Genomic DNA, 16,837 nt, shown 5'->3' on the forward strand with positions numbered 1-16,837 from the left:
ATTCCCGAGTTCCCCGCAGCATGGTAAGCTTTCAATATGTGATCTCTCAGGAGACATTTACAGTCCTAACTTTAAATCCCTTATAACACAAAGCCCAGGCTGTTTTTGTTTTGTTTTGTTTTTTATTTGAAGAAGCATTTCTGGACTCCTTTATCCTTCAGAATATTTCAATACTATATACTCATCTGTGTTCTGTTACTTTGCCTTTTAAGCATTCATCTCAAATAATGGTGTTATTTGTGACAATTTCCTGTCTCTAACACTAGAATGAAAATATATTGCCTATGTGAATGTCACATGATGGAATGTGCAAAAACTAAAGAAACCAGTGCCGATACCAAGTACTATTCAGGAGGACTTGTAAGTAAAAGAAATAATAAGCCAATTTTAGCTCAGAAAAAGTATGCAGAATATAGTTTTGGATTCTAAACTTTTTGGGGGGGTCAGTCTAAGACTTAAACTCAGGACCTGAGCACTGTCCTTGGGCTTTTCTCAAGGTCAGTGTTGTACCACTTGAACCAGAGCACCGCTTCTAGCTTTTTCTGTGTATGTAGCACCAAGGAATAGAACCCAGGGCTTTATGTATGCTAGGCAAACCCTCTACCACTAAGCCAAACTCTCCAGTGCTGATTCTAAACTTTTATCTCTTCTTCTCAAGGTCATGTCCTTGTGTCTTATACCCCAAACCACTTTCAGAAACTCCAAAGAGCTCTTTATTATTTTAAGGTTCTATTTCTGCTATTCTCAATTCCCTTGCCCTTTTACATGTGGATTTTAATTTTCCCATGTTCTAGTTTAGTTTTTCAACTATTCTTCCTATCAAGATTGCTGAATTAAAAAAAAAACAAAAAGATTGCCTGGTGCAATCATCTTTGTCGAGCCTCTTAGCACTGCTAAAGAAAATGGGCTAACCATGAAGTTTAGCATCACCACGATTCTCCACATGGCAGCCAGTGTTTAGTGGACTACATCTCTGAGCAGACCATACTCTACATCAGGGCTGGAGGTGTGGCTTAAGTAGTAGAGCTTGCCTAGCAAGCAGGAGGCTCTAAGTTCAAATCCTGGTATCTCAAAAAAAAATGTCCTTCCCTATTTTTGAATATGGCATGTTAGTGCTGGAGCTTGAGCTCAGGGAGCCATGGCTTGACTTTTTCACTTAGGCTGGTGGCTCTACCACTTGAGCCATAACACCATCTGTGGAATGTAGCATGCTTGGCTCTTCGTCTGCTTCTCTAACTTTACTTCTCAGAATTTCAGTCCATTATTATTGTTTTTCCTCCAACATTCTCGCTAAGATTCTGCGCTCATCCTCTGGCTAAATTGAAATCTTAATTTTAAATAGTACATCCTACCTGACAGGTATTTTTTTCCAACTTGATCATACTGCTGCATTTTGTATCTTTCTGCCTCTTTAATTCTTTGTCTCTGGATTAACATACTCTTATGATAGTCTTTCACACGAGCTCATTTTCTTTCTTTTTTTTGTCTTGGTCAGTTCTGGGCTTGAACTCAGGGTCTGGATACTGCCCTTGGAAACTTTTTGCTGGAGGCTAGTGCTCTGCCACTTGAGCCACAGTGCCATTTCTGGCCTTTTCTCAGTACTAAGGAATTGAACCCAGGGCTTTGTGCATGCTAGCTGAGCTTCTTTAACTTTTTTTTAAAATATATTTTTATTGTAATTAATAGAAGGGTTACATGGTATTTGCCAGATAAATGGTGCCTTAATTCCCACACATTGATACCCTTTCACATGTCATGGTCCCCATTTCCCTTCCCCCCTCCCCCACCCCTCATCTTGTTTTCCCCCCGTTCCCTATCCAATTTCAGATAACCAAATACAATTATATCTGATATATCAGGTAACAAAGTGAGATAGTGTAACAATATGAGATAACCAAGGGACAGCAAAAGAGATGAGGGATAACATAGTACCTTAAGAACAACAATCATTCATTATATGGCTTATGTTTACATCATATTTTAAATGACAAGTTTAACAAACAATTGTTCAAGGAGGAAATCTCTAATTACATTCTCTGGGACTTAGTCTTTAGAACTTAATCAAAATTAGGCTAAACGGTTTGTATGTCATAGAAACATATCAGTTTATGAAATAAAACATTATGATTATAGAGTCATAGGTTTTTATGTCTATATACTTATGTTTGTATTTCCATTACCATGTCCATTGCTTTGGGTATGCAGTTATTGAGTCTTCGCTCTTGTACACTTTGGATTTAATAACCGCATATTAAGGATACCATGCGCCTTTTGTTCCTTAGGTCTTGACTTGTCTCACTCAGCATGATTTGCTCTAGATTCATCCACTTCCCTGTGAATGCCATTATTTTATCTTGTCTGTTGGCTATGTAGAATTCCATTGTGTATATATACCACATTTTCTGTATCCATTCATCTGCAGTAGGGTATCTGGGTTGTTTCCATCGCCTGGCTATTGTGAATAGTGCAGAGATGAACATAGCTGAGCAGGTGTTTTTATAATATCCTGGGTCATGCTGTTCAGGATAGATGCCCAGAAGTGGTATGGTGGGATCGTAGGGAAGGTCTATTTTCAGTTCTTTAAGGAACCTCCACACTGCTTTCCAGAGTGGCTGAACTAGTTTACAATCCCACCAGCAGTGTAGTAGGGTTCCTTTTTCTCCACAACCCCTCCAGCAACTGTCATTGTCTGAGTTCAAAATCTTGGCCATTCTTGTTGGGGTAAGGTGGTATCTTAGGGTTGTTTTTATTTGCATTTCCTTTATGACCATAGATGATGAACATTTTCTCATATGTTTTTCTGCCATTTTAATCTCTTCTTCTGATAGGTCTCTCTCTAGTTTGCTTGCCCATTTAGTGAATGGTTTATTGGGTTTTCGGGGGATTAGTTTCTTGAGTTCCCTGTAGATACTGGATATTAAGCATTTGTCAGATGTATTGTTGGTGAATATCTTTTCCCAGTTGGTTGGCTGTCTCTCTACTTTTGCAACTATGTTTTTATCTGTACAGAAACTTTTTATTTTTAGGTAGTCCCATTTATCGAGTCTCTCTCCGATCTGTTGTGACCCTGGGAATCTGTTGCCTGTGCCTATGAATTCCAGTGTCTCTCCTACATTATCATGTAGCAATTTCACGGTTTCCGGTCTGACGTTGAGGTCTTTGATCCACTTTGAGTTAATGCTTGTGCATGGCGAAAGGCTAGGGTCAATTTTTAGTTTTCTGCATGTGGCTGGCTTCTTTAACTTTTAACACTCTAATCTTCTTTTTGTCTCTACTATGATTACCTTCCTGTCTCTTAACACTTTGTATTATGGCCTTCTTCTTGACAACCTTAAAGCCATCCTGTGCATAGCATGGTAAGCTTTCATTAATCCCTTGCTGTTAGATATTTAGCTCTTCAAATAACTATAATTAAAAAATCAAATGACATTATTAAAATACAAAACTTAATTCTCTTCCCCTCTCCCCCCCCCTTTTTTTGCCAGTCCTGGGGACTGAACTCAGGGCCTGAGCACTGTCCTTGGGTTTTCCTCAAGGCTAGTGCTCTACCACTTGAACCACAGCACCACTTCCAGCTTTTTTCTATGTATGTGGTACCAAGGAACCGGACCTGTGTCTTTGTGCATGCTAGGCAAGCACTCTACCACTATACCAAACTCTCCTCCCCCACCCCCTTTTTTTTCTGGGTCGTGGGGCTTGAACTCAGCCTGGGCACTGTCTTTGAGCTCTTCAGCTCAAGGCTACCTACCACCCTATCCCTGGGCCTGGATGTTGTCCCTGAGCTCTTCAGCTCAAGGCCATCCTACCCTTGAGCTAAGCCCCACTTCCCATTTTCTAGAGGTTAATTGGAGATAAGAGTCTCAAATCCTTTTGTGCTCAGGTTGGCTTTGAACCTTGATCCTCAGCTCTCAGCCTCCTGAGTAGCTAGGATTACAGGTGTAAGTCACAGAGCCTGGCCTCTTCTCTTTTTGAGACAAGCTCTACCCATATATACTAGGTTGTTCTCAAAGTATGCAATCCTCTTGCCTCAGCATCCTGAGTGTTGAAATGACTGGAACATGCCACCACAAATGACTATTCCTTACTTTCTATACATGCATCCCAGTTCCTCAAAATACTGTTCTCACTTTCAAGCAGGATTCTCACTCTTTACCATCCCATTTACAATCTGATTATCTGAATATACAAATCCATGCAAAGCAGTACAGTTTAAATCATCTTCCATAGAATGTGCTGATTTTATTTACCAAACTTGACACTAGTTCAGAAGCACATTGCCCTCTTGTCCCAAAGTTAATTTTTTTTCTTTCTTTCTTTTTTTTTTTGGCCAGTCCTGGGCTTGAGCTCAGGGCCTGAGCACTGTTCTTGGACTTTCTCAAGGCTAGGGTTCTACCACTTGAGCTTCTGGCTTTTTTCTATGTATGTGGTACCAAGGAATCGAACCTGGGTCTTTGTGCATGCTAGGCAAGCACTCTACCACTAGGCCAAACTCCTGGCCCAAAGTGAATATTCTTTTAGAATAACTATCTGTATAAGCCAAGTAATATAGAAAATAATTGAAGTAAAAATAGAATACAACAAAGTATTTTCCACTCAATGTATCTAACAGGATGCTAAGCATAAAAAAATGGAGGAAAAATTAACAAAATATAGTCATTAAGTAGTAAACTCTGAACTTACCAGGAAACTGACTATTTTACAAGACAAAATCTTCCTTGTAAGAACAATATTAGGAAGATGAGAGAGTTTGGAACTTATTAAACATATAATTTGTGGGTATCACTTCACCTCCTTGGGCTTTTGAAAAAGAAGTATTTGGACTAGAATAAGATTTCTAAAACTATAGTGCACGGATTTCCAACACAGGTCATAGATGGGCCTGATATGGAGTAACTATGAATCATGCACAATTCTGGTGAGGGAATTTACTCCACTTCCTAAGGGGAAATTTCATAGTGGTTGTTTGACTCTCCACAGACGTCATGAATGCTAAAATGATTCCTTATACTATATATACTATATTTATATATAAAGCATATATAATATATACTTTCAATTACAGGATAATTGAATAATTACTCATCTAGGTTATGATAAACACTGCCATTTCTGATAATATATACATATAAATTATATAATAGAAATAATCAAAACCCATATTTCTTTTATTTCAAGCACTAACACATTATCAACAAAAGAACTTCTGTTTACAGGGTCATCCTCTGACATCTAAACTTGTTTCCTTATTTTATTTCTAGTTGCAGGCTTGCTATTCACAACTCAAATTAAGTAACTATATAATATTCCCATTTCTCTGAGAATTAGCCATATCCCCTTGTTTTACTGTCATTTTTTTTACTTCTGCTCTAGTTATGCCAGCTCAATCAATAGTTGTGAGTGTGGATGATAGATTTATCGCCTCTCAAACTTACAATAGGGATAAATAGAAAATAACTCTAGTCCTTCTATCCAGAACTCAAAAAAACTAATAAACTTATTTAAAAACATTTGCATGGAAAGTAACAATAAACAGGTAAAGAAACCTATAGAAAAAGACCTTGAAAAGGTAACATTTGCTTTTAAATGAGGTTAATATTGGTAAATTATTTAGAAGTGGTTTATCATGTCTATCAAATAAATGAATAGATCTTTTGCAATGTATATTTGCTAATTAGTTGGTCATCGTATTGGGTTTCTGGGTTGGTTGCTCAATGGTTCTGTCAGACCTTTCTACATAGTTTTTATTTTAATTTTTTCTATTGGTCATGGGGCTTGAACTCTGGGCCTGGGGGCTGTCCTGAGCTCTTCAGCACAAGGCTACCACCCTACCCCTGGAGCCACAGCTCCACTTCCAATAGATTGTAAATAAACACCTAGGGTCTCAATTTAAAAAAAAAAAAAGTAACATTTGTGAGAGAAGGGCACGTCTTGCAATTTTGCTCAAGCTAGTCTTGCGTCTTCTGGGCTCAAACTTTCCCTTCCCCCCAATCAGTCTCTCAAATAGCTGGGATGGTTATCAAAAGGGCAGCGGTGTTTAAAGATTATTTATAAAGGCTTTGCTTTTAAAGCTATGAGGGAGAGAAAACTACTGGGACATGTCCTGAAAGATTGGTCCGAAATTGCTTGAAATGCAGCGTTGAACATATTGCAAGGTCTCCATAAAAAGTTAAAATAATTTAAAAGGGAATAAAAAGAGCAAGTTAGAGAACCTCTCCCAACCTGAGACAATCACTATGTCATATAGGGCAGTGTGGTCAAGGAGTCAATGCTCCGAAGCCCCTCATACTGCCCGGAGGAAGGGCAGGCACTTAATTGTCTTTCTCACCCTGAACCCTCACTGTCTACTGCAAGCATATTTCTTCTTCTTCCTTTTGTGGGTCATGGGGCTTGATCCCAGCCTGGGCACTGTCCCTGAGCTCTTCAGCTCAAGGCTACTGCCCCACCCTTGAACCAAGCCCCAGTTCTCATTTTCTTTCACATTAACTCTCATGTTGTCAACCCAGGACCTCTTTTCACACCAGGAAAGTGTTCTAGCATTCAGCTACACACTACATGTCTAACCCCTACTTTATTTTGAAGTGAAGTCTAAATTGTCCAGGCTGGCCTCAGACTCTGTCTTCCTCAGCCTCCAGAGTAAATGGGATTACTGTTACTCTGATTACTCAAGTATGTTACTTTATTTTTAATTTAAATTTTAAAATAAATTCAAAAAATTTAAGACCACCGCAGAAACTGAAATTTGTATCAAAGTGGGCAGTTTCAGAAAGTACCAATAGAACAGGGGATATGTTTAGAGAAAAAAAGTCAAATACATTAGGGCATTAATAAGCTTTTTGTTTTGTCTCATGGGGTTTTAAAGTCAGGGCTGGCGCTCTTACCTCATGTTGAACCTCCAGCCTGGACTTTGCTGGTTATTTTGGAGATGGAGTCCTTTGGACTTTCCTGCCCATGCTGCTTTGACCTGTGACTCTGGATTTCAGCCTGGTGGCATGGGCTACCAGTATCTGGCTTGAAACTTTAGTTTTAAAGAATAGAATTATTCGGGTGTTAGGGATAGAAGTCAGGGCCTTGCCCACGTTAAGAGTAGGCTCTACCACAGAGCTAAGCCATCTAGTCCCAGTAATTAGAATTTCTACAGACTACAATTTACCATATCAAGTGTTTCCAATGGCATTATGATTTCAAGTGGGCCATCTGATGAGTTCTATATAATACAAAAGTAACATTACTCCAGCTTAATTTTTTGATCAAAACTTGTAAAGATGTGGACCTCCTGGACTAAGTTTTGTACAAACAGAAGAGGTATGCTTTAAGGAAAGGAGGGAGAATCATATTTTTCCCCTGGCAAAATGTACTTTCTAAGTGGAAATATGATAAATTCACTAGCTGGGTATGAAATTCATATAAAAACCAGCCTGATTTACCTGTTTTCATGAGACAGACACCTGTCAAAACTGCCAATGTCCTTTAACTATCTGCTAATAAGTCAACACATTAAAATAAGTTACATCTTATTTTCTTCTAAAAATTCAACATTTCTCCCATTAGACTACTAAATTTTAAATCTCTGAATTTTCTGCCTTGTGTATTTTGGTATTTTTAAGTTCATTTTAGTGCCAGTCCTGGGATGTGAACTCAAAGCCTTCTGCTCTCACTTGGCATTTCCCTCCTCCCCCTCTGCTCAAGGTTGGCACTCTACCACTTGAGCCTCATCTCAACTTTGAGCTTTTTGGTAGTTAACTGGAGATAAGAATCTCATGGACTTTCCTCCTGTGGTCCTCTGATAGGTTTCTATTAATGTATTGAACAAGTAAATACTTGAAAACTTTTTTTGTGTGGCGCTGGGCTTTGTATATATAAAGGACATAATAATGAGTCATGGTATGATTTACTAGATATTATGGAGTGAATTAACAAATTAGATTAAGACTAAGCTTTGTTAATCTCTAATATGCTTGGTGAAGTTTGATTTTGCATATCTGGTTGCCAAGAATGTAGCTAAATTTAATGTTAGAGGAATTGAAACATCTTCTTTGAGAAATTTCCCACATTTTGAGAACTGTTTATACATTTAAGAGTTAGACACTTGGTTTGGCTTGGGGTTGGAGGCAGGGCTCAGGCGGTACAGTACCAGGCAATGAGTGAAAGCATCAGACAGTGAGTTTGGGTCTTGGACCAAAAAAAGCAAAAAAAAGCAAAGAAAAAGAGAAAAAAACCCAAACAAACAAACAAAAAAAAACCCCTCTAACATTTGGCTTATATTGAATACATAAAAATTAGTTTAAAATATGTGGAAAATTCCAAAACATCCAATTGCTAAAATTCCAAGGCATGGCAAATACAGTAATTTATCTATGACAAAGTCAACAAAAAATTTACTACCTAAAGCTTACTTCAGTAGATTTCCAAGAAGACATCCCAGCAGGAACCTTCAGGAAGTGGTTTATTTTCAGTAAAGATCCTTCACTTTAGCATTTAATATTTAGCTAGGTTAGTGAGACACATTACACACAATTCAATATTTAAATCCTTATTTCCACTGACAAACAAATTACTGAATCCTTTGGGCCTGATATATAAAATTGGGATAAAATATAATTTGGTGAGAATAAGACACAAAGCATTCAAAACGTGTGTGTGTGTGTCTTAGGGCCCAAATTCAGAGACTAGACTAGTGCTCTACAGTTAGAATAGTTCCATGTCCAGCTTTCTGGTTAGCTGGCAATAGGAGTCTTATGGACTTTCCTGCCCAATGGGCTTTGAATTATGATTCTCAGATCTCAGCTTCATGAGTAGCAAGGACTAGAGGGGTAAGACACCTCTCAAAACAAGCTCAAAACAAGCTTTTTTGGTTTTTTTTGGCCAGTCCTGGGCCTTGACCTCAGGGCCTGAGCACTGTCCTTGGGATTTCTCAAGGCTAGAGCTCTACCTCTACCACTTGAGCCACAGTATCACTTACAGCTTTTTTCTATATATGTGGTACTGAGGAATCAAACCTGGGTCTTTGTGTATGCTAGACAAACACTCTTAACCTCTAGGCCAAACTCCTTGCCCCCAAACAAGCTCTTTAAAATTCTCATTTTTATTGTTTAATACTTCCTTGGCTGAGCTCTACATTTTCTCTAATTAGTATTTTACTTATTGGTATATTACTATTACTTTGATATCTTGGTGACATATCGTGATATATTAATGACTCCAATGGGGGGAAAACCCAATCTAGTTTTATCCCGAAGAATTCACAGTAAAAGGGAAAGATACATGCAATTAAAGGGAGGAAAACAAAGAGAAACCATTTCCTTCAATAAAACATTCTGAAAGAATTTCACATAGGAAATCGATCCTGAAGAGTTATTTTCATAGTGGTTTAATAGGTGTTCACAAAAAGATATTTTGTGACAGTCACTTCCTCATAAATTGAATACCTTCATTTACTTGCTGGTTTCATAAAACAGCATTTTTGAGGTCAATTTTTTCAGTTATTTAAAAATAAGTACACATTAAAAAAATAAACTTGAAATAGACCTCATCTATTGTAAATTTTAGGTATTACTATTACCTTGAGTCAACCATGCAAATCTAAGATTAAACACCCTCCTCTGAATTTAGCTGAGGTATTTGTAGAAACTAATATATAAATGACAATTGTTTCCAAAAGCTGTATGACAAAACTTTTAGAATAGAAAATGAACAAACATCTCAACTAGTAAAATTACTTTAAGCATTAAAAAATAATCTGTGAAAAATGTAGTGTACTATGAAGTGTCATACTCATCTTAACTCTATTTCTAAAATAACATGGCATTATTTTAAGAGAAATGCTGGTTTTTTTTTCTGTAATAGTAGAATTGTTACCTGTCCCCGAAGTTTAAAAAATAAATATTACCATCATGACATCACTACAAAGAAATTGAAGCATACAAGGAATAAACTATAGTTTCTTTTTATATCAAAATGTACTCTTGAAAATGTGTTTGGCACAGTGCTAAATCATATATTGTTAATACTAAATATTGCAGGATACAATAAAACCCTGGAGTTAATTGTTTACACCCTCTTATGGGAATGAAAATAATAGATACCAATATTCAGAAGTCAGGCTATACAAACTGTATAAACAATATTTTGTTTTGCTTTGAAAACCAGTGATATAATAAACTTTACATAAAAGACTGCAAAATAATATAAATGGATTTAAACAGATCTTTACAATAAGAAATTCAAATGGAAACAGACAAATAACAAAGAGAAGTAAAAAAATTTATTGCAGTATTCGCTCCACCAGATCACCTGGGGATCCCTTTTCTTGTATTGTTTTCAGGGTGACCTAATACAACAAAATCTACATTTACAAAAACTCCTTCTGCAGATAGGTCATAGATACTGCATGCTTTTTTTTTTTTCAACAGAATAAATTATATATCCAGGAGATTCTGCCATTTTACAGCCTGGAGAAAACAATGCTTCCCTGGAAACTGGGCTAAGCTAAAGAAAGCCATCCGCTGCTAGGTTAAACTCCAAGAACACTTTATTAAGAACATTAACAGACTAATTTCCAACATTCACTTGTTTATTTTTTTAAACAGAAAGTTTTTTTTTCCAAGATATAAACAATTTTTTGTTAAACTATAATACAGTGGGAGTAAAAATGAACTGAGAATCTGTTTCTGCTGCACAACAGCGAAGGGAGCTCCCACAAAATGTTTGCCCAACATTTCCTTCTTTTGTTCCTGCATCCCAGGTTCCACTCTTACTCTTCAAAAAATTGATATTTTTTTGCCAGTATGTTGATATTTCAAGTTTTTCTGCCTTTTAAAAAATTCCTGTAAATTTGGCTGCATGTACAAATTCATTAGCTGGAAGTCCCATCCTTGGCGGCATACAGGGATCGTAAAGTCTGAACAACTTTATTAGTCAGCTTATTAGCACTCGTTAGAGCAATTTTTTTGTAAATAATGTCTGACTCTTTAATAGTGTCTACCCAAGGCACCAGTTTGCGGCCATCACGGCGCTTGGCCTCAGTCCAGGAGCCACTGTAGGAGCCTGCCATCCACTGAACACTGAAGCCACTGCTGGTTTTCTGTACTACTCTTGCAATTTGTGGTCGATCTTTGTACTTTGGACAGCAAATAGCGATGACATCCGTGACGTCAACACTTTCATTCATCTGTGCTGCCAACTCCGTAGAGTCTGAATTTCGTTTTGACCTTCTCAATGACTAAAACATTGGGAGGGGGGAAAAAAGACCAAGTGTTACACAAGATAATTTTAGTGAAATTATTGTTTTTATTGCTTTTAATCCCTTGACGCCGGGAGTTGGGATTTCCCAGCACACTTCCATTGCCGGCAATGAGACGCACCGTGCCCACCAGCGCCAAGGGGTTAACATATACTTGTAAAACCATAGAACTCTTAATTTGTACCCGTGTCTTTACTCTTGATATATAAAATTATATATACATATGAACCATAAAGCTACATAAAACTTAGCAACAATAAAAAGGATAACACACATTAATACAATTCAAAGGAAAATTATTAACCTTTTATGCTGCATAAATCTCATTTTGTTTTTTTATTATCTTTTATGTTAAACTTTCTACAAAATGATGTATAAATGGTTAAGTAGAGAATCTCTATCTACAAAATGTTTTGTCTTTTAAGTATTACATTACTTGGTGTACATTTAATAGACTGACATATATAAGCACATAAAAATCATTTTACGTAATACGCTGCGAAATACGTTGACTCCTCCTCCGCCTCACCCCTGAAGTGCCTCCTCCTCTATCCTCCCCATCACTCTCATCATCTTCTGTCTCTGCGGCTGTATTGTTTTTAGGGCTGCCTCCTCCAAGCAGCGAGGTAATTGCTTTGTTCCGAGCATTTGTGCTCGCCGACACCTCTCCTTCTTCTTCTTCTTCATCGGGGTCTAGATGTTCCATGAGAAGTTTGAACTAAATAAAAATAAAAATAGAAAATAAAAACAATTCAGCATTAATTTGGGGTAAGTAAAGATCATAGTTACTATTTATTTTTGGCAAATTCTGGGGCTTGAACTCAAGAGTGTGGGCACTGTCCTTGAGTTTTCTCAAGGATAGCATTTTACCACTTGAGCCACGTACCACTTCTGGCCTTTTCTGTGTATGTGGTACTGAGGAATTGAACCCAGGGCTTCATGCATGCTAAGCAAGCATTCTACCACTAGGCCCCCATAGTTACTATTGTCCAAACCAGAGATTGGAAAAAGGAGATAGGTAGTATTTTTGGCTCTGTCACAATTACACAATCCTGCCACTATTGTACAAAAGCTATTACAGGCTAAGCATAGCTATATCATTATAACATTTACTTTATAGAGAGCAAGGTAACAGGCTAGCTAGATTTGGCCCATGTCATCATTGCTAACTCTTGATCTAAATCAATTAGACAACCTGGTTATAATAACTTCTGTCTTCTATGCTTTCTACCAAGGAAAGCAAAAGATAGTGCAAAAAGATAGTTACAAAGATAGTGCAAATAAGAAACAAAAGTTTCTTATTTCAGAGTATAAGGTTTATAAAGTTTGTGAATCATACACATTTTACCCTTATTCAAAAATCCTACATTTGTTTGTTAATTACACTGAGTAGACTAAAATATAAAACTGAGTATTTTAGGATAGTTCTCTCACCATATAATAACAATATTTAAAGTTTTTTTTATCATGGTAAAACATATATAACACAAAATTTAACCCTGCCACCAATATAAGTATATATTCCTAGGAATTCAGTGTATTCATAACACTGTAGAGCATTCACTAAATCCTAATTCCAGAGCCCTTTCCAGTATTTAAATAGAAACTCTGAACATATTAAACAATACATTTGAGTTTGAGTTATTTCTTCTTTTACTAAGGCTGGCCTCTAATTCCTTATGTATTGACCCTTAATTTGTTATGCTTTTATCTTCTCAGCTTTAAGAGAGCTGGGACTACCACACTATTTCTTCAAGACATCCTAAAAGCACATTTTATACATCCATACCCATACTTTAACAAATAAGGCATATACCTTAACAAATAAGGTAAAAGGCAATATAAGTAATAAGTCAATATAAGTCATATACCTTAACAACTATGTGAGGTATGTGTTTTTATATAATTTATAAATATATACAAATATATTTGTATTGCTCACACAGTGTAAGCAAATAACTATAAACCACTTAGTCCACTGAAACGTATTTTTCTGAAAGTTTTAATTTTTTGCAAAGTACAAGTGGGATCTCATTTCCAAAGACATATTAATTGTAACTAAATTTGGAGTATAATGGAAGAATCTAATGTACAGCAACTCACTGAAATCACACAGAAAAAATAGTACTGAGAGTTACTTTGCGAAGTCAAATTACTTTGCAGAGATATATCAATGTGAACAGGAAATACTTGTAGTTTTAACACTCACATCTAGATATTGTTTTACTATACTCCTCTTCACATCTTCAGTGATTTTGGAATTAGCCATATCACTCCTCAAGAAGTCCAGTGTTTGTTTGGGATGAAAATGAACTCCTGTTTTTCGGTTAATTGCTTTATCATACACCTTTGCAGATTCAGATGGCGAGTATTTCTGAATTTTGCTGTTTTAGAAAAAAAAAAAAGTTTAGGCACTCATTTATATTCAGAATGATTCTAGTTAAATGTTATTTCACTAATAGTTAACCTTTTTATTTTTAGACACAAGGACTCAAATTCTATTTGGCTTGCCTGAAACATCAAAGTCATTGTGATCCTCTGGCTCAGTCTCCTGAGTACTGGGATTATAGGCTAGGAGTGTGCTGTACTAACCTCACATTATACTTTTTATTACACAGATCTCAACTAATGAACATGCATACAGGCATAACTTTTAAGAGAAATTAAGATACAAAAGCAAACATTAAAATACTATTTTTCAGGTGTTTTCACCACTGTTTATCCTGCCTGGAACAATCAAAATGATAAGGATGGAAAAAGATGCCCAGATGTGAAAAAGCACCAAATTTTGAGAAATCTAGTATGTAAGCAAACATCATTTTATTGAAATTAGCTTTTCATGTCTAATTTGTAATGCTATGACTGTGGTCCTATTCAACTTTAATAAATGCAATTACTTAAAACCACCTGATTAGATCTCACCTGTAATTTTTTTACACAGAAGCCAACATAATAATTTATAAATCGGTTTGGGCTTTCTTAGAAGTTCTGCTTAAACTTCTTAAAAATTTTGGGGCAGGAGTTTGGCCTAGTAGTAGAGTGCTTGTCTAGCATGCACGGAGACCTGAGTTCAATTCTGTAGTACCACATATACAGAAAAGCTGAAGTGGTGCTATATGCTCAAGTGGAAGAGTGCTAGCCTTGAGGAAAAGACTGAGGATAGTGCTCAGGCCCTGATTTCAAGCCCCAGGACTGGCAAAATAAAGTTTAAGCCAGGCACAGTGGCTCATGCCTGCAATCATAGCTACACAGGAGGATGAAATCTGAGAATCGCAGTTGAAAGTCAGCCTGGGCACTAAACTCTGTGAGACTCTTATTTCCAGTTAACCACCAGAAAGCAGAAGTGGTGCTGTGACTCAAGGGGTAGGGTGGGATTGAGCTGAAGAGCTCAGGGACAATGCCCAGGCCCAGAGTTCAAGTCCCACGATGGACAGAAAAAGAAAAAAAAATTCTTACTACCCTAAGATCTTATCCAGGCTTTAAGCATTTTAAGTTAGTTGCTCTAACATTTCACATACAAGGTTTTTCTTACAATGACACACACGCCTGTACATGCACACACACACACACACACACACACACACACACACACACACACACACACACGCGCGCGCGCACGCGCGTGCACGCACAAATTGGATTAATATGTCTTGAAAGAGTGGGAATTCTAGCTATACTGTTCCCTACCTGCTCCTGTGACAGGAAATGAATGAACTCTCAGCCCCATTTTTAGTACTGGGGACTGCAGCCGGCGCTTCCAAATGTCCCCCCAGGTGCTCTACCACTGTGCTCTACCCCCAGTCCCCAAAATGTCCACTGAACAACCTTGAAAGAACGCTTCATGTGAAACACACACTTCCCAGTTGACCTGGGTCCTCTCCATTCATGATCTAAGGCTTCATGGGAGTGAAAAAAAGTCTAAAACTTTCCATGACAAAAAGAGGGAAATGGGGGCCAGGAGTTTGGCCTAGTGGTAGAGTGCTTGCCTAGCATGCACAAAGACCTGGGTTCGATTCCTCGGTATCCCACATACATAGCAAAAAGCTGGAAGTGGTGCTGAGGCTCAAGTGGTAGAGCTCTAGCCTTGAGAAAGTCCAAGGACAGTGCTCAAGCCCTGAGCTCAAGCCCAGGACTGGCAAAAAAAAAAAAAAAAAAAAAAAGAGGGAAATGTTTCCAACAATTTAATAGCTATTAACACTAGAGTACTCTTACTTTATAAGAACTACTTGGTATTCCATTAAAGATCAGCAGAACTATTCTGTACCTGTTTAACTCAAAGCTCACTATAAAATTAATTTGTAATCCATTTTAAGATGAGACCGATTTTGTAATAATGCCTTTTTAATGAGGCCAGCAAAATTTTTTAAATTGTAATATATTACCACTAAGCAAAGGAATATGCTTTTTCTTTCAATATTGTAAGAAAATAGGTAAATTATGGCAAAGCAGAGGAATATTACACATTAATACAAGGGGCCATCTTTTCCCTCTTTTGATGCTAAATACGGAACCCAGGGCCTTGGGTCCTTTCTAAAGAACATTTCTATACTGAAAGTGAACGTGCAATCAAAATGGGTTCTGAATTTCCTTATGATAATAGAAGTTTATTTTTTTCCCTCTCTCTCTTACTGTTAATGCAAACTTACCTATCAGAAAATCCACAAAGATTCTTCAAATGTTGTTTTAACATGAGAAGTAATAAAATACCCTGGGAGACATTTGCAAATTCAATCAAAGGAGCTGAATTTTCTGGTAAACATTTCATTACTGAATTTATATCATCTTCTGAATCTGAATCTGAATCCGAATCTACACGTTTCCGTGACTTCCGAGGCCTGGAAACTTCCTCTTCACTCTCACTTGACTCATTTTCTTTACTAGGAGATGATTTTGTCTCTTTCCTTTTGTCCTTTACCATAGACTGAAAGAAAGAGGAAATTGTTCTGTTTGAAACAATAAAAACAAACTACTAAGAAATATGCCTTATTCAGAAAGCATATATTATACATTAGAACCCCCTTGACTTTTTATAACTGGACATGTAATAAGTCTTGGGGTTAAACAATGTAATACCCACACCATGACCATGCCTTCTAAAATATTGGAATACCTTCCACTGAAATATTCAAAGAAAAATTATTTTCTCTTAAGGATAGTAATAAAAGTTAAATTACTTATACAAATATTCATCTGCTGAGCACAATGGACAGTGAAGGTCAGAGGGATAATGGCTCAAGACAAGCTCAGGCAAAATGAAGCTCAACCTCATCTCAAACAACAGTTGGATATGGTGGCACATGCCTCTCACCCATGCTAAAAGCTTAAATAGGAGGACTACAGTTCATGCTAGCTTAGGCCAAACCTGAGACCTTATCCAAAGAACAAAATTAAAGCAAAAAGGGCTGGAGACATGGCTCAAGTGTTGGAGCATCTGCCAATTAAGTTTGAGGCCTTGAATTCAAACCACAGGACTACCAAAATCAACTAGTCAACCAATAGAAAACCACTCTGGAAAGTCAGTGAGCCATCACAGAAGAAAAATAGTGATTTACAATTAAACTAAGAATATGGAAGGATCTCTACCAAGTAACCTTCCTC

The 16,837-nt window shown here is 37.1% G+C and overlaps 1 protein-coding gene across 7 annotated transcripts in view; it reads right to left on the minus strand.

Annotated features, from left to right (window-relative positions):
* Positions 1-10,239: 10,239 nt before the first annotated feature.
* The window catches only part of Nipbl (NIPBL cohesin loading factor), a 184,863-nt gene continuing 178,265 nt past the window's right edge, over positions 10,240-16,837 (minus strand). For 6 of the 7 annotated variants that reach the window (XM_090332033.1, XM_090332036.1, XM_090332034.1 and 3 more), the window contains 4 exons: positions 15,886-16,160; positions 13,449-13,623; positions 11,769-11,957; positions 10,240-11,218 (listed from right to left, as the gene is read on the minus strand). In XM_090332033.1, coding sequence (XP_090188159.1) covers positions 10,853-11,218; positions 11,769-11,957; positions 13,449-13,623; positions 15,886-16,160 — 1,005 coding nt within the window. In that variant the 3' untranslated portion in view covers positions 10,240-10,852. Of the gene's footprint in view, positions 11,219-11,727; positions 11,958-13,448; positions 13,624-15,885; positions 16,161-16,837 lie in introns of all 7 variants that reach the window. The other variant, XM_090332038.1, reaches the window with a different exon arrangement.

The sequence above is a fragment of the Megascapheus bottae genome, chromosome 4 (genome assembly GCF_031878675.1).
Source record: "Megascapheus bottae isolate mThoBot1 chromosome 4, mThoBot2.hap1, whole genome shotgun sequence".
Lineage (NCBI taxonomy): Eukaryota > Metazoa > Chordata > Mammalia > Rodentia > Geomyidae > Megascapheus > Megascapheus bottae.